Below are 23,810 nucleotides of genomic sequence, written 5' to 3'. Positions count from 1 at the left end.
TTTGGTGTGTGGAAAGCTTCCATGCTTCTTGTACTCTGCAGTTGAAAATACACATTAATTCTTGGAAATGATAAACACAGCATTAAGCATTCAGTTTCATCCCTCTCCAACAGCTATACTTCTCTGACTGCAACAGGCCTGTCTGACAGTGACACTCACTAAAATGCATTTCTTAGAGAGTTAACCCTATTATTCAGTAGTCTCCTACTGTCAGAGCGAACTTTACATATATACAGAAGGGGAATTCCTATACCTGCGTGCTTTTCACCACAGCCCTTTGAAAGGTGGCCACCAACCTATAAGAAAGGCATCTGGACTAACTGATCCAAACTCTCCAGTATCTACTTACATTACTTAAGCATTGATAGACAGAGGATCTCTGGAGCTTCAAAATCAAAACGTGTTCCTGGAGACATTGTGGGCAGCAGATCATAAGCTTCAGGCACTAGAAGAAAACAGGATTTCTTCCTTGCTTTTAGCTTGGGGAAGTAAACCATCATGTCTCTAAAATCCGTTTTCCATGATGGTAATGGAGTGCAGGCAAAGGTATTTCAGTGAATATGGAAATTCCACAGTTGTAACTTATTTTTATCTTCTCCTTTCTTCTACTAGCATTTCTGTGTTTAGTTGGTTCAACTCCATTCCTGTTTAATTCATAAAATTAAACTTTATTCCAACCTTTTGAATCTGTCATGTGAGTAACACCAGCCTGTGTTCATAAGTACTAATGATGAGTTTAAAGCAATCTGTTCTTTGGATCTTCAGGAAAATTAACAACAACAACAACAAAATCTGAGATAGCTATCTCCTAACAAAAATACTTTTGTATTTCAAGGTTACCTTGTCAACTTCATTTATGCACAATTGCTACTGTGCACTCTTAGTAGTGTGCACTCTTTTTAATAGAAGAGCAAGGAATTCATTGTGAGAAGTGTGTAAATGCAGTGTAAAGCCAAAATCCAGGGACTAGGAGTGTATCAACTAATCTGTGAAAAACTGGAAGTTATTTCACTTTTATAGAATTATGAAGTCAAGTAATTAAAATAAAAGTAACTTTTGTTTAGGTATAAGAATGAATATTTTCTAGCCTTATTTTTCAGAAGTCTTCACATACCTTGGTGGAGGGCAATGAGAGTGGGTCAGAAAATAAGAGGGAAAAGAGTCACATTTTGAGATTTCATATGGCAATGAAACACCTATGAGCATAAAGTAAATCTGCACCTTAGAGATTCCAGGAATACTACAGGTGACAGATAAAGTAAGGTAGCTATTGCCTTGAGCACGTTACAGGGCAATCGGCATGTTTTGACAAATAAATACCCTGAATGTAAGAAGCAAGCCCACAGGTATGATGTGCCATGGTCAGGGCTTTGTTGTTTTTGTCTTCAATTATTTATCTCAAGCCTCTACTTAGGTTACTGGCTGTCAACCTAAAAATCAACTAGGATTTTCTTTTGTCATATATAACAACAGTATGTGACCATTATTGTTTCCTTGATCTGTTTGTGCAGTACATCAAAGATACATGGCAGTGATGGAATTAGAATTTTGGGGAATTATTAAATAAAATAAAAATAAATAGCCTATTTAAGCGAGATAAGAAAGAAAGTTTCAGTGCAGCGGATGTTCACCCACTGGGAATATTGATCCAATCTATGTAAATGTATATTTTATAACCATTCTGATTTTACAGCCAAGATTATCCTATATAAAGTCTTCCCTGTTGTAAGTACTCCTGGGCTGAAGAGTATTTTAAAGAGCTCTAATGTAATGTAATTCTTTCCTTTCAGGGAATATGGAGCCATTGATGATGTAGATATTGATCTGCATATTGATGTTAGCTTTCTTGATGTAAGTAATCTAATCACAAAATTACATAATGAACATTAATACCCATTTAATTCTGCTACACATCAGGCACTCTAGACAGCTACTGAGACTTTCGTTTTTCGGAGGCTGGATCTTCACAAGTGGCTGTGACGTTAATGATTGCTACCCAGTGGAAAGGTTTCCTTTTCATTTTACAATCATGTTGTTAAGATGTGTTCTAGGCTTTTATTTACTGCTTGTATATTTCCTTTCAAACGTGCTTTGTAAATGGTAAATGTTTTAACTGATGTAAATGAAATACATTTATTTTTTTGCTATCCTAGACATTAGTTAGGTGAAAGCACTTCATAGAGTCCTGGAGAGAAGACGACCTTGCCTAGAGATCTCCTGTGTGCTTCTCAACATCTGCAACTGATTAGGGAGAGGCTTGAGTGGCAAAGGAGACTCAGGGCAGGGGTGCTGTCGACTGACAGCATGGCTTGTGTAACTGTTACGCTGTCATTAGCTCCATACTTCCTCACCTCATCTGTGCAGTAACTTCCTGTCCTCTAGATGTAGAATGAAAAGTAGTGCTTTTAGGGGTATCATTAGCTTCTGTACAAATATATCATATTCTCAGGTCAGTACAGCACAGAAGATAGTTTTTCTTGGGCTCTTTGAAAATTAAGAGAACTTGATTATACCTTGAATAATTTTAACCAGTCTTGAGAAGGAGCAAATGTTTCCCTTGCCTTACGTTATGGGTTCAGTGTCCTTTCCATCTTTATTTGCTCCTTTGCTTCTCAGCTTTGAAGCAGTATGTCTTGTTAGATGGAAATGTGTCTGCCTGCACTGTGGATGTAGTGTCATGTAGAAACCTGTGCTCAGTTTAAATGGGCATATTCAAGGACTGGAAACAGCCTAACACTCCTCTTAAGGGCATTAACAGGCAATAGTTTTTCTGAAGTCTCACGTTTAAAGTTGGATTAGATATCCCATGATGGGTAAGTGGATGGGTAGTGTTTATACCAACCGCTAATATAGACTGACAAAATGCAATGATTCTTCATGATATCTAATGGTATCTGTTGTTTTCTTTTTATCTTGAACTAGGAAGAGATTGCTGTGGCTTGGGATGTAATTCGCACAGAGCCCATAGTAGTGCGATTGCACTGTTCGCTTACACAGTACTTAAATGGCCCAGGTTAGTCACCTGTGTATTCTTCATATGCCTTCTTTGTTGTCTCAATCTCAGCCATATCCTAAGTGACAGGTACTCATTTACTGCTAAATCTTTGACCTCGCATGTACTTAAATCTATTGCTGAGAGCAGTCTTGCTGGTGTGAAATTATTATATGTATTTGCAAGACTAGGCCCTAATAATGGCATGAGTATCTAGTTTAAACTCCTGGAAGCTGAGTTTAGGAATTCGTTTTCTTGATATCCTTTGAAATGCAGCTGTTTCTACTAGGAACCTGCGGGTTTATGAATAAATGTCTACTAACATGATTTCCTGACTTTGGAAATCAGGGATCATCTTCAGAGATGCAGATATTACTGATTAGGTGTACATGCACAAATCTATGGAGCACATTAATATGCCCTTTTTCATGTACCTTTTGAAGAACCAGACCATGATAATTATGCTGTCAGCTTCTGATTTTTATATGAACATATGAACTCTTGGGGATCTTCAAATTTGAATGAGATTTTTGAATGTTGTGCTGACATCCTACTCTCTGGTTGTTCAGTAAAGCTTCCTTATGACAGTAAAAATATCCCAACTCATGAAGAATCAGCTGAGACAGAAGAGTTGGATACATTCATATGCAACAGTCAACTTCAGATTTATTTTTACAGAGGAAAGTCAAGAAGTGTGTAACTTGGATCATAACTTGCCTGGATTTGGAGACTTCCAGTGCAAGCTGTCAGTTCAGGCTTGTATCCGTAGGAGAATTCTGCCTCTGGGAATTGAATAGATATTTCCAATCATAATATGTTTAGCAAAATCTGTCCCAATGAGCTATTTTTATAGGATATGTTGTCTGCTGATGCTAACTATCAGTTATATTCTGTTCATTCCAATGAGCATTTCATTACAACCCCTTACTTTTTGCTTTACTTTGGCCCTTTTGCCTTTAGTTTATCGCTTTGATCTTTTCTGTAAATATGCAGATCTTAAAATATGTATTTGGCATAGCAAGTAGCAGTGTTAGTATTCAGAATATTTCTATCAAAATGTAATTTTAAAAAGTGCAGCAAATAAGAGAGATTGAAGCGTGAAGAGCATCATGCAATAAGAAATGATCTTGTGAAATGAGAAGTAACAAGAAGTTATCTTCTGCACTTCTGACAAGGTTAAAACAGGAAGTTTAGTTCTCAGTCCTGCAGCTGACTGATTATGGTGGCACTTGTGTACTGAGGGGCGAGATCAGGGCCAGAGGCAAATGCTTCTCTGTTATGGCTGCTGTTTCAGCCATGCCTCTTTATTTACCAGAAAAAGCACAATGAAATCCACCATCTTTTGTGTTAATAAGGCTCTTTCTCTGAATACTCCTTTTGCTCCTTGGATACGTTGTTTTGAGATTACCAAGTCATAACTCTATGACACGTATATTTCTCTTTTAATACTTTCTGTTGTCTGATAAAAGAAACAGAAGTTTATTGTGTTCAGTATACTCCAAAGCACAAAGGGGGATATTTTTACCACCTCGCAGCTGTTTACTATCCTGATTTTACATAGTCATTCTTCTAGTTAATTACTTTTTTCATTGTTCTACCTGAGAGCAGTTTCTCCCCCGGGCCCTAGAAACCTATCTTAGGTTAGGATTAATCAGCCTTTGAGGGTACTGGGCTGTCTCCTCTGATTGTAGAGTTTAGACAAGAATTACAGTCTAGACATCAGATTTTAAGAGTGGTGAAACTAAGTGTGGTAATTCTCACTGAAGATAGTCCACACCCCACCAAGCGTCCCAAATTTGAAAATCTAAAGACATTGCTACCCCTAATCAAGTCATTTCTTCCTTTTGAAAAAATCATCAATTTAACTTTAAAAGATGAGGCTATGTTTGAGTAAGAATATTGGGGCAAGCATCTACAGTGTTTTGAACTAAGTGAAATTGGATGGCAAGGTTAGATACACTGCATTTTATTTTTAAAATTAATTTATTAAGGGAAATTAAAAGATAAACTGGCATTCTGGATAAGAGTGATCAGAATAATACAGATTTAAAAATACTGATTTTCTAAGAAGGAACCCCAGATTTTTTGTTTTCATTCATTTTTTATTTTACTATGGTCATTAGTTCCTTATGTAATACAAAGTATATAGTCTCATTTGTGTTTGCAATATGTGTTGGCTGTTTTTCCACCTCAAGGACCTGAGGGTCTCTCAACAAGTGCTGGACTTCTGACACCTGCTTCTTCTATCCAGCAAGTGTTATTAAAATATTTTAGTAATACCAGGAGCTAATTTCTAGCCTCCAACCCTTATGTTTTCAATTTTCTGACAGATGAATGTGGATATACCACTGGTAGGATGGGTCTTGAGTAAAATGCAGGGTCACTTGGCCACTGGAATGCATACATCAGGCACTTAAGTGATGAATATTAAGGATCCTCTATAAAAATGCCCATAGAAGGAAAACCCAGATACTAGTTAATTCAGTTCATTCCGCTTTCATTTTCCTCATAGTCATAGGAACTGTAACAGTGTGGAGAAATAATTGATCAGATAAGGGGGTTTTCTCCTCATTTAGATCCAAGATCATGTTAAGTTTCTAAGTTCTTATGAGGAACTTAAATTAGTTTACTTTTATTTAGGAAATTTTAATTCTTAGATACAATAGTCTTCTGAAAAATAAAAGAAATACTCAGGTGAACTACACCTTTATAAAATTCTGAAGATCAGATTAGGTGTGAAAACGCTCATTTTATTGCAGAAAACCTGATATGTTTGATCACAGAATTCACAGAATTGTAAGGGTTGGAAGGGACCTCGAGAGATCATCAGGTCCAATATGATATACTAAAGAAAGTATATCAGATCTTTCAGGGAAAGGGCTTAATTTTGTTTTCAGTTACAAAGGGATAAAAACATTTTCAGTGACAGCAAGTTCACTTTGGACTACAGTAACTGCATCTAACAGTTCATTGAGATTGTCCCATGGCTATTAACAAAAGGTAACAAATAGTGCACTCTGACTTCTCAACTGAGAAGATATTCAATACATAAATTTATTTACAGATAAGGCATTTTAATCTGTGTATGTAAAGACTACTTACTTGGAAGAAAAATTAAGAGATTAGATGAGATTACCAGCCCAGATACATTTAATCTGTAGTTAGTAACAAAGCTCTCTAGTAACAAAGATACATTTACATAATTAACATTAGTGGGAAGACATACGTTCTAGGGAATCCAATTTTTAAATAGTTGTTTGTTAAGACGACAAATGATATTGGTTGGTACTCTAAAAATGTCCCTTCATTTCTTCATAGACTCAGGTGACATGACTGCTTTCACCATTGCTTCAATGCCATTACTTATACTAAAGGTCCGAATAGAACAGGGTCCTTAAATATAACTTGGATGGTTATGAGTTCTTGATTATTCATTTAAACTCAACAATATCTCCATTTTCCATAGTGCCAACTGTGGATGTATTTCAGATCTCTACTAAGGAAAGATTTGGGCTGGGACATCAGCTGAAAAAGTAAGTCTGGAAAAGTGTAAACCCCTCTTTTTAAGTAAACATTATGTATTTTTTAGTTCCTGGCCCATGTCACAGGTTGTCAGATTGGTTGGATGAAAGTGTTTTGGTTTTATTCAAGTAAAAGTACCATTTTTTCCTCTTTAGGTTAAGTTTTCACAGTTGTTGCAGAGAACCTGGTTTGTGCTGCCTGCCACGGTTTTCTGTCACTTTACTGTCATTTAGAAAATAAGCTACAAAAGTTTGAAAAGACAGTAGCTAAGTGTTTGATTTAATGTTTCTGCTTAGATTATGAGCTCTCTGTAGCAGGAATCTTTCTGAGCATCACGAATACCATAAGGAGGCAATACTTTCATGGTGGCCTCTAAGGTTTACCAAAGTAATCAGGCCACCCAGTTTTGAGGACAAGAAGAAAGAATAGTAGGAAAAAAGCAGCAGTTTCATGTGTTCCTGATACAATTCAATTTAATAGAATTTCGCTGAGTAATCTTTTCTTATGTGCTTGTGTATGTGTAATGAAATGACAGGAATATAGGCTTTAATATTTGATCCGTGAAACAGTAAGACTCCCTTAAGAAAAAAAAAATAAAATTTTGCTGTTTGGTGTTTAAAGAAATGTAGTGCAGCATTTTCATAATCTTGCAAATGAAACAGTTATTAAAATCTCTCTGATACTTGACTTTGAAGAAAAAAATCAAAAAGCTCCCCACACATGAAAATTCTTTTAAAAGATTTTAGTATGAACACTGTCTCTGATTTGTGCACTGGGTAATTATCAAAGGCTCCCATAGGACATTTTCAAGTAAATTAATCACAGATGAGCAGAAATCAGAATACTCGTGAATCCCATGGCCTGTTGTGGCTGTGAGCACCAGGTTATTCATATTTGAAGATTCACTAAATTTTCAATAATGTCCATACTGACTTCTACTTTGTCTTTAGCTTAGTGCTCATAGACCCTGAATGCTAGACTAGAATCACAGAATAATGTAGCTTGGAAGGGACTGCTGGGGGTCATCTAGTACAACCTCACAGCCCAAGTTACACTAAATTAAAAGTTAAATTAGTTCACTAAGGACCTCAGGCAGTTGAGGTGTGAAAATCTGCAGCCTTTCTTGGTAATCTGTTGTACTTAACCACTCTTCCTGTGGATGTGTTTTCTTTATAGCCTTTGTGTTTCTTAGCTTCCGTTAGTGCAACTTGTGGTCACTGCCTTTTGCTGTGCACATCAGGGAAGTGTCTGGCTCTAGCTTCATTGTAAGCCCCTCTGAGTAGTGTAATACTTGACATGCCTAGATTTATGCCTTTGGAGAATGTGCCCCTACTTGAGCAGTGCGGATGTTGTATCTTGTCTCTGCAGTCACTGGGAGAGAGATACCTAAAGCTGAATGGGATGTCTCTGAATCAGTTTGTCTTTAGATTTCCATGAGAGGCATGTGTCCATTAAGTCTTGTGGTGGTATTTTATGCAGACTTTATTCTCAATAGGAGTTCCATGTGAATTAGTCTTACCTGGGGGCGGGGGGGAAACAAGGATTGTTAAAGAACCGAAGTGCCTAGTCGTTGGTCCACATATATGATAGAGAAACTCTGCCTCTAGGGTGAGGATGTTGCATTATCTAGCCTACATGGTTCACAGGTAAACCCTAATATTTAACTGCATATGACTTGGCTATGATAAGGAAATCTTTTTTCTCTTTCCCAATTTGCAGAATCATGCAAACATTTGTAACACAACAGTGGAAGAACAGCAAAGAGAAATCTAATTGTACGCACAATAAGAAGGTGTCTGACAAAAAGGTGAAATCTCCTCTGCACATCTTTTCTACGTTGCGCAGGTAATAGCAAGGAAAACGAGCTGTTACTGTCGTACCCTGTTCAAAATCCACAGCATACTTCTAAAGGTGAAATGTTGACTTTTCTCCACAGAGGAGTGCTCTGTTTCTATCTTACCTCATGTGTTTCCAGTCATTTCCTTGCATGACTTCAAAAGCAAACTGGGTACTACTGCAGTTTCTAAGACTATTTGAAGGCAGAATATTTCAATGCCCTGCCCTCTGAAACAGCCATGATTCATCTATAACTGGAAATAATTAATTTTATATTACTTAACTTGGTTATATTTATATATTTACTAGCTTTGTAGCATTTGACTGCTACTTTGAAGAGTAAGAACATATATATGTAATTTTGTGGTTGTCCAGCTGTTCTTTCCACAACTGTGTGTATTATTTTTTTTTTCATCTAGAACGGTCTTTAATGAAAGACTGATTTTAAGAGCTGTTGAGCACCCACTCCTCTCCACTGTTTGAGTAAATGAGTGTTCACCATTTCTGAAATGTAGGCACAGAATTTCAAAAAACAAAGGCATTGAAAACATATGAAAATAGTTTGTGAATAGTTCAGTGGAATTCATTATGTTACCCATACTCTTAAGGGCTTGTAAAACGAGGCTATGATTTTACCCCTTTCAGGAATATGACTATTTACTCTAGCATGTTTGCCTGCTTACAAAGGGTTGACAAATCACCCCTTCTGTGAGTTTGTATTGAGTGCTTCTTTGAACATTTCTTCTTCTTGACGAATTTTGCAATTCTAATTTCCACGTATTTAGAAAAATAGAGAGGGTTAGTACAGAAATCACTCATATTTGATGAAGGGAGGAATGTCAAAGATGACTGAAGATCTGTCTTCTTAAATGTAGAAGAGGAAGATGGTGTTATAAGTAGAGTAGGCTTACTCATTGCCTACCATGCCACACAATTGCCCAGTGCTTGCTGAAACGTGGGGTTTGGTTTTATTCAGAAAGGGCAGACAAAAGACAGCCCAATCCTTTTCCTGTTGATTTGCTCGCTGGTACTACAGTTCCAGATATCACTTAGTCCAAATGTGGGGAGCTTCTCTCCCTCCATAGAGCGCCATTCGTACTTTCTGTCTGCCTGAGGGTGGTAATGAGCTAACTGCAACTGTGAGTCAGCCTCCATATGCATTTTCTACTGTCATCACTTCGTAGCAGGGTGGGGAAAGCTGCCAGCCTCTTCCCTTGGGGTTTCATGTCTTTTTTTGTTTGATCAATGTCAAAAAATACTACAAAGATTAGGGTTGCTTATAAACCATAGAAAAATGATTTGGCATACCTGACGCTGGTTCTTGCTTTGCAAGGACAGTTGAATGTGAACATTATAGAAATGTAAGAGATCAAGTGTGTATTGTTTTGTAAAAAAAAAAAAAATAATGTCTTTTTTTCTTTTATTTTTGTATTCAAAATATGAGCCCCATCATTCTCATTTCCAGTGTTAAAGCGCTAGAATGTGTTTAAAACAGGACAGAAGAGCATCAAGTGGTCTTCCACAAAGCATCCAGATTACTGTGAGGTTTTTAAAAAAGTTAATTTCAGAAGAATTAAATTTGATTTACTGCCTGCAAGTTTAATTGCTCATTATATCTTCCATAGCATCATAGAAATTGTTATTCCATGCCCAAAAGACAATAATCTGAATGGGATCATGCCATGATGGAAAGACACATTTTGATAAGATAAATGCATTATAAACTTGTGTGAAATACACACTTTCCATTTCAAAAATATTTTCCTGAATGAATAGTTTGTTTAAAGATATAGGGACCTGTACCAACAGCTATAAGTATATAGCCCTAACTTCTACTTAAATAGTCATCTCGTCAATCAGTGAGAGTTTGTGTATATATAGGACTAAGAAGGTATTGGGAAATTGGTCCTACATACAGTTGTTCTTTCTTTTTTTATTAATATTATTTTTATGTTGGGCTCTGTTTGCCACTAGTTAAATACACGAAGACAGGCAGCACTTAAAAATTTGTACGTATATCTGGACTTGCTTGTTTCATGCACATTTTTGATTATTCTCCAATTATGTCTTCCTCTTCTTTATTTTTAAGGTCGCCAAGTTATCCTCCACCTGGCTGTGGTAAAAATAAATCAAAACTGAAGTCAGAACAGGATGGCATCTCCAAAACTCACAAGCTGCTGAGGAGGACTTGCTCTAGCACAGTTAAGGCGGAGGATGTGTGTGCCACAAAATCTCACAGAACCTTTGGCCGCTCGTTGTCTAGTGACCCTAGGGCTGAACAGACAATGGCTATTAAATCGCACAAACTGTTGAACCGTTCTTGCTCTGCAGCTGTCAAGCAGGAAGAGTGCATCGCTTTAAAGCCCCATAAGTTATTAAGTAGGTCATGTTCTGGGGATCCTCGATGTGAGCACAACAGCACCTTGAAGCCCCATAAACTTTTAAGTAGGTCTTACTCTAGTAATCTTAGAATGGAAGAATTGGATGGATTGAAGAATCAGAAGTTACTCAGCAAGACCTACTCCAATGCCCCTAAATCATCCAAAATGGAGCCTTTCAAGGAGTCCAACATAGCAGAGGGCAGGAGGCTCTCTCTTACCTCAGGGCTTATTGGTATCTTAACACCATCTTCATCATCACCTTCACAAGCTGCTGTGCGTAGTGTTTCTTTTTTTATTCTGCTTATTTTCCCCTCATTATTTTCCAAACATGTTGTTATGCTTATTATGCAAAAGTATTAATATTCAGGGGATATGTTAGAGGATATTTTGGAAGTTTTTAAAATTAACTGAAGAACAGTGGAGTCGGCTTTTTAAGGTGGATTTAAAGTATGCATACACATTTATGTCATAAAACCAGAATCTGCCTAGGTGAAGACAGCGTTCACAACTCACCTTGAATACAACTCACTGTACAGTTGCTGGCCACAGGAAAAGTTCAATCACACACATCCTTCCCTACCTCCTTTCTTGCTGCAGGAAGAAGAGACAGTGTGAGCTTCTGTGCTGCAAAATTGGCATGGTCACAGAGGTCTTTACTAATTTCCCTGTTTGCTTCATGGGGGAATCAGCCATCCTTTGGCTCATTAAGGTGCCAAGTCACCTCTCCTTCTGGTCTTTTCATCTGTAATTAACATCATACTGGAAGAAATGCAGTCATGGTTCAGCTCACCTCTTGCACATTTGTGCTTTGTGAAAAGTTTAGCCTTCAAATGTATTGGTGGCAGCTGGAGGTCAGAGAAGGAGTTAGGCCCACACTGCCCACCTTTCTTTCCCCAGAGATATGACTGATTGAGAAAACAAAGGGTAGCACATATTGTTATTTTAAGACATCGAGCTCACACTTAATTCTTCTGCTTCTGCCTGTGGAGCCAATCTGATTCTTATTCAAAACAAGGGCTGATTAAAATAAATGTCAGCCTAGAGGGAGTTCTGTACCTTACCGACTCCTATAACAAAAGTACTTTCTAATTTATGCTGTTTTACATTGAAAGAAAAAGGCAGGAGGAACCTGAGTGGGATCTGAGCACAGAGACCTGTTAGCATGGTGCTCACAGAGGCGAGATTTTAATAGATATAAAAGAAAGATTTTCAACACTTTTGTGAATTACATTAGTCATTCAAGCCTAAGCACATAGTCCATATTTAGATAGACAATATGCAGTTAAAATTTAATGAAAGTTACCAAATGCCAGTTCATCAGAGTGGAGTGAAGGTGTGGGTGTTTCCATTTGATATTAAAGTTTTGGGGATGTTAGAATATAAAACCCTATCAGATTTTACAAAAGCTAAAAATCCATCCCACATTCAGCAAATAAGTAAAAGGATTGATTATTTGTAATGGTTTGTGCAAATTAGACATATTTTTAAATGCAAATATTGTTTAATTAATATATTTACATACAAACATTACAAACGTTTTGCCATTTCCTTATAATTAGTCTACCAAAACTGAAGTTGCCTCAACTTCTTTCCTTGCAGCAAAATTACGGTGCAAAATGCATTCCAGTACGAGACCGTGGCTTTCTTGTGCAGGTAGGATGTCATATCTTACCCATTTTTGAAACGTTCTGGAGCACAAGCTGACTGTTAATAATTTTTAAGCAGATGTCGTTATTCTCATTTTCATTGTTCTCAGACTATTGAATTTGCTGAGCAGCGGATACCAGTATTGAATGAATACTGTGTTGTTTGTGATGAACCCCATGTGTTCCAGAATGGCCCTATGCTGAGGGTAAGTTGTATGCTTGCTGGGATAAACAATGCGTTTTCTAATGCCTTATGTAGCAGTGGACCATACAAAGTTGTTAAACTATTGAATTATTTCAGATGTTTCATCCTATTGTTCATTTAAGATGCAAAAATGTAATGCATATTAACTAGATTTTACTCTAAATTTGAAAAAAAAACCAAACACGTTGCAAGTGAGGGAAATGAAAAGTAGGCTTGTATAGTAATCATAGAAATTTTAAAGAATTATATATTTCACTGACAGCTATTATGCTAGAGTAGCCATAATCAGATAAGCTACAGGAAGTGCATTGGGATGTTTTCATGGTCCTCTGGCACCCTTATAAAAGCTCAGGGTCATGTCAGTCCTTGAGCTTCTATCTGAGCTGTATTCAGATGATACACTGGTGATAATGCTACAAGGTCTTGAAGTGCTTCTGGCCCTTATTTGCTCATGGATTTCTGGAAAGAAACATTCTCTATAATGTGATAAAAAGCCATGAGGAGACGTTCTTTGAATTGTCTGATCTAGCAGTGACCCAGGCAGTGGAGCCTGGAGGCCAGGAGCACTGTGGTGGTATGCCCACAGTCTGGCCAGTTTCACAGGTTTTCCTTTCTTCCAGTCCCATATGAATGAGAACCAGGAATTTTACATGCTAAATGATGCATCCTCTCATGCTGTTTGGGAGTGCATGCAGTAAACAAGAATAAGATTCATCCTTAAAGACACACTTTGTCTCAAGCTACTGGATCAGTGCAGTATCGTGAAAGAGGAGGATAAAATATAGGAGGATAAAATTTCTTAATTTTAGGACTGACCTTGCAGTTCAGAATCCTTCTCATTTCATCTATTATGAGTTCTATGGAATCCTGTGTAATCTAAAAAGACACTAAAGCCATGGAAAATTGTATTTAATATCAGTGTGTGAATGGTCCAACACCTCATTACAGTTTTTCAGTGTGGCCAACAACTGCATATGAGTTGAAGCAGGCATCATCTATGATAGTCCCATGGAACTAAATTCAGAAAGGTTACTGCTTACACAGAAGTCATGTCAGAGTTATTCCCTATGACTCTCAGTGGCACCATGGTCAGGCATTCTGACTGCAAGCAGGGTATGCACATATGCTGCTAATAGGATTTGCAAAAGCATCTACGTATTGGGTTTACTCTGATTTAAGCCATAGGTAAACCTGTGTACTTTTTGAATATGGTATCAGGTGTCTATTTGTCCCCTCAAGCTCATATCTGCCTTTTAAAAACATGGCTTTCTGTCAGATGTGTCAGCAACAAAACCCTGAATAGAAGCCTGTGGAAAAGGCACCAATTCCTGCTCTTTCATCTTTGAATGTACTACATGTGCTGTCTGTGACAGAATGAGATAAGACAAAGTGAGTTATATGTAAAGTTTGGGTAATATAATTATTTAAATCACCAGGTTTTGTCTGTTGTCCATAGAACAAATCAAACTGCAGGATTTCTTCCTGTTCACACAACCATTGAACTATTAAAAAGAAACAAAATTGAAAGTTACCTGCTCTAAAATAAAAAACAAAAAATAAAAATCATCTTGCTTTCCCACCTTAGAGATCAAAATCCCTCAGAATGACTTTTCTCTCAGACATCTCTCAGTATAAAGAAAGGGCATTTTCGCCATTCTTTTGGGTTTGTCAGTGCTTCAAAAGAAAGTTAAAAATATATTTGCCATTAAACACCTATTCCTCAGTGTCTTTGAAAGCAGCATAATCTAACAAGCTTTGCAAAAATGCAAATGTGTCCTTGCATAACCTGGAGAGATGGAGATAGCAGGAAGAAATCTAGCATGCTCTGTGTATGCTTGAATGACTCAATAAGCAATATAGAGTCTCCATTAATGATTCTGCAGTGCTGTAGAAAGTGAGAAGGGAAGGATCTTAGTTTGAACGTAGCTTGAGTTTGCCAAAGGATCTTAGGGAAATTTATGCTTCATTCTTCTGAAAGCTCTGATAGATCCAGCTTATAGTAGTCAATTGTAGGGTTTATTTACCTGCTTCATCTGCACATACATATGCATATGTAACTCTGTGTGTGTTTATATAAATATATACAAAGGAAGCAAAGAATGACCCAACTGAAAGAATACATTTAATACTGCTGCAACAGCAGATCCCAGAAATACAGTACTTTATTAAGTAGAATGGAGAGGACTGTCATTAAAGGTAAAGCTACATGGGATCTAGCTTTAGGTCACTTCATGGATCCCATATGTAGTATCCCTAGCCTTCATAAAGATGTTGTGAGTCCTTGTGGTTTTGATACCACAGTAAGTTCATCAGCTGTCATAATAATCAGCGGCTTTTATTTTTAGATTCTGTGTGTTGATCCCATCTTCTACAGATAACCATGTCTCAAAACCATTACTTAGTCTCTCTCTATAGTTGGTTGTATAGAAAAAGATGCCACAGATTAAATAGTCCTAGATGGATCACCATTCTCTTTCTATAGTTCCTCCACACAGATCAAGGTGGGGTCATGTCTGGGTGTATGTATTTTTAATGATGAGTTTCACTTCTGTGACGTGGATCTTTTTTTCAGTGACAAGGCATTATGAATTTTAAAAAGGTTAGCAAAGTTGTTGCTTGAGAATTTCTGTTTAAATGTATTTGATTTTTATTTTTTTTGTCAGTCTAGCTTGGTTTTCTATTATTTAGTGGAGTTTTATGCAGTTTCAAAAAAGACATACTAATTGCCCAGAGAGATTGTGGTGTCTCCTTCTCTGGAGATATTCAGAACCCACCTGGATGCCATCCTGCACAATGTGCAATCTAGGTGATCCTGCTTGGCAGGGGGATTGGACTAGATGGACTAGGCTGGACTTCCAACCTCAGCCATTTTGTGATTCTGTGATTCTGTGATGCCAGTAAAGAGTTTGATTTTGCAGTCCTCTATTATGTCTGCCTGAGACCTTTTCTGAATTGTGGTGTAGTTTAGTTAATTTCCTTGAAATACAGTTTAAAATTTTAACAATTGCCATCACACAATAATGACACTATTTTAATACTTTAATGATACCTAAAACTCCCATACCATGGTGTAATTTCTTGTGATGATCATTAATGACTTGCTCAATTCTGGTGCCCACCCTGGTACAGCTGAAGATACCAAGCAAAGTTGTGAGGTAAAGCTTTTCCTTTCTGCAGATTTGCACTACAGGCTGTGTTTTTGTCTTGGTTATACACTACCTTTGAATTAGTCTCTCTCAGTGCAAGCTTTCTTTTGAGAATTGTGACTCTTTTTCCTAGAATACATTTTAGAGGTGGCGGTCTGTTTTTAGTACCTATTTTAATTTACTTCTGCTTTCTTAAAATCTTGACATCTTATTTCCCATAAAGTAAGCGGAACTTGATGACAATATGTGTCATTTTTGAACAGCTTAATTTAGACACTAGATCCACTTGTCAGATGTACCGTTGTATGGAAGATGTCTGTTGTACAACAGCTGCACAGCACAATTGCATATGTTTAGTTCTACGTTCTTACAATGGACACCTGTCTTACTCCAGAGCTTGTGGTATTAATCTAACCATGCAAGTGCTCCCTGCTAGTTCAGGGATCCTGTCAAAACACAGGAATCTTTGGAAGTTGTTAGGAAGTTGTTAGTTCTTAGTGACTTACTGAAGATGAACAAAGAGGAAATTCTTATATTTCTCCTGATAATTTCTTTGTGGAACAAATTATGGACTTTGGATGACAAACAACCAGTTCTCTTTTGAGCTTCAAAAGTTCCCTGACATACAGAAGAACACCATATACAGTCCCCGCATGTACTCCATAAGTGTTTGCATATATAAAAATACAGTATGTAGACACTGTAACTTTAAAACACAAACATAATGCTTTCATTTCTCTGAAATGGAGGAAGGGGTCTTAGAAAAGTACATTAACACATTGTGTACCACTCTTTTTTTTTTATAAAGGTCCATGGTTGGAAAAGACCTCCAAGATCATCTGGTCCAACCATCCCCCTACCACCACTATCACCCACTAAACCATGTCCCTAAGCACCACGTCCAACCTTTCCTTGAACACCCCCAGGAACGGTGACTCCACCACCTCCCTGGGCAACCCGTTCCAATGCCTGACAACTCTTTCTGAGAAGAAATGTCTCCTAGTTTCCAACCTAAACATCCTCTGGCACAACTTGAGGCCATTTCCTCTCGTCCTATCACTAGTTACCTAGGAGAAGAGGCTGACCCCCAGCTCCCCACACCTTCCTTTCAGGTAGTTGTAGAGAGCAATAAGGTCTCCCCTGAGCCTCCTCTTCTCCAGATGGAACAACCCCGGTTCCCTCAGCCGCTCCTCACTGGACTTGTGTTCCAGGCCCTTCACCAGCTTCGTAGCCCTTCTCTGGACACCCTCCAGGGCCTTGATGTCCTTCTTGTAGTGAGGGGTCCAAAACTGAACATAGTACTCGAGGTGCAGCCTCACCAGAGCAGAGTACAGGGGGACGATCACCTCCCTGGTCCTGCTGGCTGCACTATTCCTGATCCAAGCCAGGATGCCGTTGGCCTTCCTGGCCATGTGGGCACACTGCTGGCTTGTGTTCAGGTGAGCATCAGCAAACATCCTGAAAACAGTAGAAGTCTGCTCATTTGAATCATTAGACAGTGCCTCATGTTACTGTCTTTGAATTTATTCTGAACACAGTTGTAGTTTAGGTCAGTAAAATGTAGACTACTACTTGTTTGTAAACTAATGGCCAAATTTTCCTCCTGAGACTTGAACTGTTTCAAGAATATTTTGAATTTTTTTTATGATGTTTTCAAATGGTTGGTTTCTCACTCACATAGATTGTAAAAATAGTAAAATCATCCTGATTTCTGTCAAACTAACATGTTAGACTAAACATTAGAAGTAACATTAGGAAATTGGAAATAGGAATAGGAAATTCTGATTCCTGATTACTGTCCATTTTTACAGAATTTAGAGATGTGTGGAAAATGAGGACCTGTTCCTGTTAACGTTGTAGGCTTTTTTTCCCCTGTTGTCCATGCACAAAGTTGAAGAGATTCTTTAATACCTATCCTAAAGAATTTTCAGTCTAGATGATGTACCAAATGCAGCATGAAAGGCGGTGTGTCCTCCTGTGGTTTTCTCTGTGTGAATTGCCGTAGAAAGGGGAAGGCTGGCTGAATTAGTACTGGCAATGATAGAAACACCAACAGGGAAGATGCTGCTGAGGGAGGTAATATCCTTGCTCTGCTCCTGTATACAGTGTTTGGGCTTGAAAGAGAAGGCACTTCCTGCGTAAGGTATACATATACAAGTGTGAAAGATAGTTTGGCTTCTCTTTACACAAAATCACAGACCAGAAGGCATCTCTGGAGGCCATCTGGTCCTACCCACCCTGCTCAAGCAGGGACACCTGGAGCAGGTTGCCCAGGTCCATGTCTAGATGGCTTCTGAATACCTCCAAGGAGGGAGACTCCACAACATCTCTGGGCAACCTGTGCCAGGGCTTGATAATGCTTTAGATAATGCTATTTTTAGCTTCAGATAAAGCTTAGATAGAGCTAGTCCAGTATGAAAGGATAAAAGGAACTGTCTTCCAAGAGTCCTTCTCAACAAGTGCCGGGTCCCGCACCTGGGATGGGGCAACCCTGGCTATACGTACAGACTGGGCGATGAGACACTGGGAGCAGCCCTGCAGAGAGGGATCTGGGGGTTGTGGTTGACAGCAAGTTGAAGATGAGCCAGCAGTGTGCCCTGGCAGCCAGGAGGGCCAACCGTATCCTGGGGTGCATCAAGCACAGCACTGCTAGTCGGTCAAGGGAAGTGATTGTCCCGCTCTACTCTGCGCTGGTGCGGCCTCACCTCGAGTACTGTGTGCAGTTCTGGGCACCAGAGTACAAAAAGGACATTAAACTGTTGGAGAGTGTCCAGAGGAGGGCGACAAAGATGGTGAAGGACTTAGAGGGGAAGACATATGAGGAGCGGCTGAGGCCACTTGGCCTGTTCAGCCTGGGGAAGAGGAGGCTGAGGCAAGACCTCATCGCAGTCTACAGCTTCCTCGTGAGGGGCAGTGGAGGGGCAGGCGCCGATCTATTCTCCTTAATCACCAGTGATAGGACCTGCTGGAATGGTGTCAAGCTGAGGCAGGGGAGGTTTAGGCTAGACATCAGGAAGAGGTTCTTCACTGAGAGGGTGGTCGCACACTGGAACAGGCTCCCCAGGGAAGTAGTCACTGCACCAAGCCTGTCTGAATGTAAGAAGCATTTGGACTGTGCACTTAGTCACATGGTCTAAAATTTTGGGTGGACCTGTGTGGTGCCAGGAGTTGGACTTCATGATCCTTGTGGGTCCCTTCCAACTCGGGATATTCTGTGATTCTATGAATATGATTTGGTTCATCTAGCCGTAAAAATGTGTTTTGCAAAACTGATGTCATAAGGTAGTAAAGAAACTTCAACATTATTTGTTTCTATATTAAAAGAACCAAATATTAATATTTTTAAAATGCCATATGAAATTCTTCGTGTTACTCTAGAACTAGTAATAATACTCTGGGGATGAAATTACTATTTTAATAATGCAACAGTTTTGCTGGTAAAATACCGAAGAGACATCTTGTTTTAGGAATTCAGCATGTGATTACTTTTATGATAAACATTTAAATATAATGAGATCATGAGTGATTATCAAAACTGGTTATTATATTTAAGGATCTGATTAAATATTATAAAAATATATTATCGTATTCAGCTTTTAAATAGTATAATTTAAAATGTGTAGCTAATGTCTATCTTAGTGTCTGTATGCCTTCTGGATTTCCTTATTTACCATTGCTATAATAAAGTCATTGGTAAAAGAATATCATGGTATGGATTTTAAAGATGTGCCAGACAATTTCAGAGGAAAAAAAATTCCTTGAACATATTCAATACGATCATTAAAACAAACAAACAAAAAACACCTCTGGAACTCTGGAGATCAGTAATTTTTCTTTGAGTCAAGAAAGCATTCTTTACACTGCCACCTTGTGTTGAAATCTCAAACCAAGACTTCTTTAGAACAAAGCAGGAAATAGCCATAAAAAAAATAGCAAAACTAAATATTGAAGTTAATTTCTTTGAAATTTAGACGCTGGTACAGACATCTCCACTGTTTAAACTTCTGTCCATAAAATATGAATGTAAAACAATATTTGAAATACCTGCTGTTAGTATTTAGCTGTAAAAATAAGTACAGTGGGGTAATAATGATATATCTGTATTTATATTTGTAACCTTACATTTTTAGAGTGTTTTTCATTACAAAGTGCTCAGTTGTGATTTATTCATGATGAGTAAAATCATGGCCTTGGTGAGCTCCCACCGACTGGAATAGGTCTTGGATTGCTGCATCCTTTGGATATATGTTTCTTAGCCACCAGTGAATAACATAGTGGTATTGATGTTCCAGAATTAGTATGCCATTTAGGAGTGGGACGTTTCTACAGTACAATAAGCATGAACTATAGAGAAAAGTGTAGATATACAAACTTATTTAGATAGACTGGAGTTTAACCAAGATGAGGGAGATGTTTTCATTCTTGTGGAATAACGTTGTGATCTTTCTTATCTTTAATCCACCATATAGCCTGGTTTTATCTCTTTTTATAAAAAAAGCCATTCCAGTTACAAGCAGTACTTTGGCAGAACGGACTTCAATCATTTTATTGTTTACTGAAAGTAAAATGTATAGCTTGTCCTGTAGCCAAGAACTTAACTCACGTTGCCCAGATAGCACTCTATAATGTTTGTTTATTTGCCACCTATTTATGTATTCGGAATGGAGGAAAAAAAAAGTGTCTAATCTTTCCAAGAATAGGAATTAAAAAGAAAAGCAGAAAATAAAATCTGGATCAACCAAAACAAACCCAAAAAGAAGTGAGAGTTCTTTCTCAGTCTATTCTTTAATCTTTCTACAGATTATATCTGCTTACCACCGTGGTATCCCCTACATCTTTCAGCAGTGTGTTCCATATTTCACATGAATATTGTGAGGTTGTTTAGAGAGCTTACCTTACATATTTATAGACAGGTAGGTTATTTAGTAAATTATTCCTGCTCTATGGAAGTGTGTATATATACACACTATATATAGATCTTGGGTCAGTAGTTTGACTTCGTTTGAAAATTCAGAACACAGATGTACTTATTTACAATTATCTGTTTTTTAAAGCAATTCTTAAATCAGTGCAAGTTTAGCCATAGCATACAATTCTATGATGAAGTACTTAATTTTGAATATGTTTATTTTTAAATATATATTTTCCTATAACATAAGAACCTGTCAATAAAAGTTGTTAAAATACAAGTCTGAATTACAATTTTAATTGTAATAAATCTTATATTTGTAATCCACAATGTGGTAGTACCAGTTGGTTCACTCAGAATTATAAACCATGGTGGAGTAGGCAGATGTGCATTTAACTTGCCTTTCAAAATAATCTTGATCATTAATAATTAAAATTGCTTAAGCTGTGAAGCTTGATGAACCTTACATTACAGTTAATGGTATTTCTGGATGGCTTCAGTAATGATTTAACAAAGTACAGAAATTGTACAAGTTGGACTCTTTACCTTCTAATTCTGTGGGAGTGTGTTCTAGGAGACACATAAACTAAAACTTTTTGTTTTATCAATTTTGAATTGAAATGACCTTTCTGTTGTACTAAAGGAAACTTAAAAGTATTGAATTCATAAACATATTTTGCTCTAGTGTTCTTAGAGGTAATGAGAGTTTACATACAGCATTGAAATAGCATTGGTAGAAAGTATGCAAGCACCTCGTTAGTGCTGGCCTTCCTGGTATGCTCATATTTGCCTCATATGTCACATCTGTAGATACAACTGAGATTTCTGTAGCATTTGTTCATTCATTTGAAAGCATGACTAATAGATGTAAGCTATGAAAGAGCCAGGAAAGCAGCTTTCCTGCAGCTCTGGCTTCAGATGTGGTAATGGTATCCTTGTTGGCCTGCATATAATTGATTCTTAGGTACCGCGGAGTCAGGTGTTAATGAATTAGAAACCGCCTTTCCGTAAAAATATAGCTAAGAAATACATCTAAAAATCCATACCTGACACAAACTAAGAAATGAACCTCAGAAACTTGAAAGGTCCATTCCGAAAGAAAGCTTTACCCACCAATCTCCCTTCCTCACTTCATTCTTTCTGTCCTTCCCTCTCTCTTCTACTCAACCCCTCCCCCTCCCATATATTTTGAATATTCCTGCTCTATCCTCAAACTTCTAGTAAGTGTAATGAAGAGAGACAGAAGTTCCTCCTGTAGAAAAGCTTTACATGTACCATGGTTGAAAGCAGGAAACAAAACATGGATTCGAAGATAGCTTTCATTTCCCCTGACTGTTCCCTTCATTAGGAGAAGTGAGATGGGCTCTAATGGTTTCACCTTTACCATTTGTTACATTTGCTGTGAGTCAGCCTCCGAGCTTTCCTTGAGCTTCTCCTTTTAGATCAAGAGTTTTTAGGTGTGTCAGTCATACTGCAGCCTCATTAGTGTCTGCGTGACGTCCCCCAGAATGCAGGAGAAGGTTGCGCATTGCTCGTCTGAGCACAGCAGCAGCACACGTTTGAAAACAGCAAGATAGATTAATATCAGTTATGAAGGTTTCAACTCTTTTGAATTGAAAGAATGTCTGGAAAATATTTTAAGTAACGCATGAGTCCAGGGATCAGAATATGTCATAGTAGCTGGATGGTTTGCCCGTCTGCCATTCGCAGGTCACTGCTGTCAGAAGAGATACTTAAATCATCTCACACAGAAACTCTGGCCGAACCTTTTTTTCTTCCCAGTGCTGTGGATGAGTGCTACTGAGCATGCAAAGATTGGGGGTGGCTAAAGGAAAACTCTGAAGGCCTTACTCTGCTCAAAAAATGCTGTCTGCTTCTATCAGTGCCTTCTGCTTCTCAGCATTTTCAGTCTCAGGTTAACTGCCCAGCTCTTATTTTCTTCTGTCTTTTTCCCACTGAAATAATTATCCTACTAAATAGTCTTTCAGCACCAATGGTCTTCACTTAGCTAACAGTTTTGTGTAAGCCAATGACCTTACATTAATTTTCTCCTTTCAAGTTAAATATAAGGTATATGTGTGAGAGCACTGTTGAAGGGGAGGTACAACTGCCCACTAGATTTGGGAAGCGAAGTTTCCCGGTCAGCTCTGGAGGCCTTCAGGGTGGTGGTTGTAATTGGTAAAATTCTGCATGCCCCTAAGACTGCACTGTTAAGTGAGGCTCAAGTTTGGGAACACATTCTTAAGTGTATAAATCCTATTTAGGAATGTATTTTCTTTTTGAAAACAATGGAAACTAGTAATATAAAAGAAGTTGGTTATTATATACCTTTATGGATACAGGTCCACATCAGTAATGAAGTCCTTTCATATACATAAAAGTTCTTAAAAACTTCAGCTTGCTGAATTACTATTACTAATTATGTGGCCTTAAACCAAATTGAGAGTATCTAGAAATGACATTGGAACAACATCACATTTATATATTTGTTACTGTTTTTGTTCTTGTTTTTGTGTGTTGTAGCTAGGGCATTTCTTGTATTTAAGTTCCAAAGCCAGAACAAGACTGTTCCTGTCTGATGGGCTCACATCTTATTATAAGAAAAGAGACAAGTGGCAGTATGCAAAATGCTAGCAGCAGTGTAAGAGCTCCTTTGAATTACAGTTTTACCGTAAAGCCTATGATTTTCTTTAAGCTCTGTCTTCTAGAATTGGTTTATTACCTTCTTTTTCATATTTTTTCATTGATTCTAGCATGAACAATTTTGGACAAAACCGAAATAAGGAAATGTGATACTGGCATCATCATGTGACAAAGAAAGGCTCTTGGAATGTCTACTGCTTAATTTTAAGCCAGACTTTTCCTTTTGGTGGGAAAGGGAAGAGTTTAAATGGTTGAACCTAGCTAGTGGCTGAAGTAGTGTGAAATGACCATACCAACATCTCTTAGAACATTCTACTAATGTGGATGGGAAAATTTAGTTAAAAGCTTCTGATTGGGTTAAACTGGGACAACTATCAGAAACAAGACCCAGAAGTGCTCTGAAAATGTCTAGAGTTCAGATAAAAAGGCATCTAGAGTGCGTATATGAAGGCAGGCTGTTGAAGTGTCCATATAGCTGAAGGGCCCTGATTATTTCCCCATTCAACTGACAGAACCCTGACACTTTCACG

The 23,810-nt window shown here is 37.9% G+C and overlaps 1 protein-coding gene across 4 annotated transcripts in view; it reads left to right on the top strand.

The window, feature by feature from the left end:
• The window catches only part of PARP8 (poly(ADP-ribose) polymerase family member 8), a 126,454-nt gene that overhangs the window by 82,394 nt on the left and 20,250 nt on the right, over positions 1-23,810 (top strand). For all 4 annotated transcript variants that reach the window (XM_083819075.1, XM_083819073.1, XM_083819072.1 and 1 more), the window contains 7 exons: positions 1,791-1,851; positions 2,923-3,013; positions 6,459-6,525; positions 8,234-8,359; positions 10,440-11,004; positions 12,331-12,384; positions 12,488-12,583. In XM_083819075.1, the coding sequence (XP_083675201.1) occupies positions 1,791-1,851; positions 2,923-3,013; positions 6,459-6,525; positions 8,234-8,359; positions 10,440-11,004; positions 12,331-12,384; positions 12,488-12,583 (1,060 nt within the window). The remainder of the gene's footprint in view (positions 1-1,790; positions 1,852-2,922; positions 3,014-6,458; positions 6,526-8,233; positions 8,360-10,439; positions 11,005-12,330; positions 12,385-12,487; positions 12,584-23,810) is intronic.

This window comes from Anser anser, assembly GCF_964211835.1.
Source record: "Anser anser genome assembly, chromosome: Z".
In the NCBI taxonomy this organism is placed as follows: Eukaryota; Metazoa; Chordata; class Aves; order Anseriformes; family Anatidae; genus Anser; species Anser anser.
The sequence above is the reverse complement of the archived record's forward strand: the minus strand, read 5'-3'. Positions and strand labels throughout refer to the sequence as shown.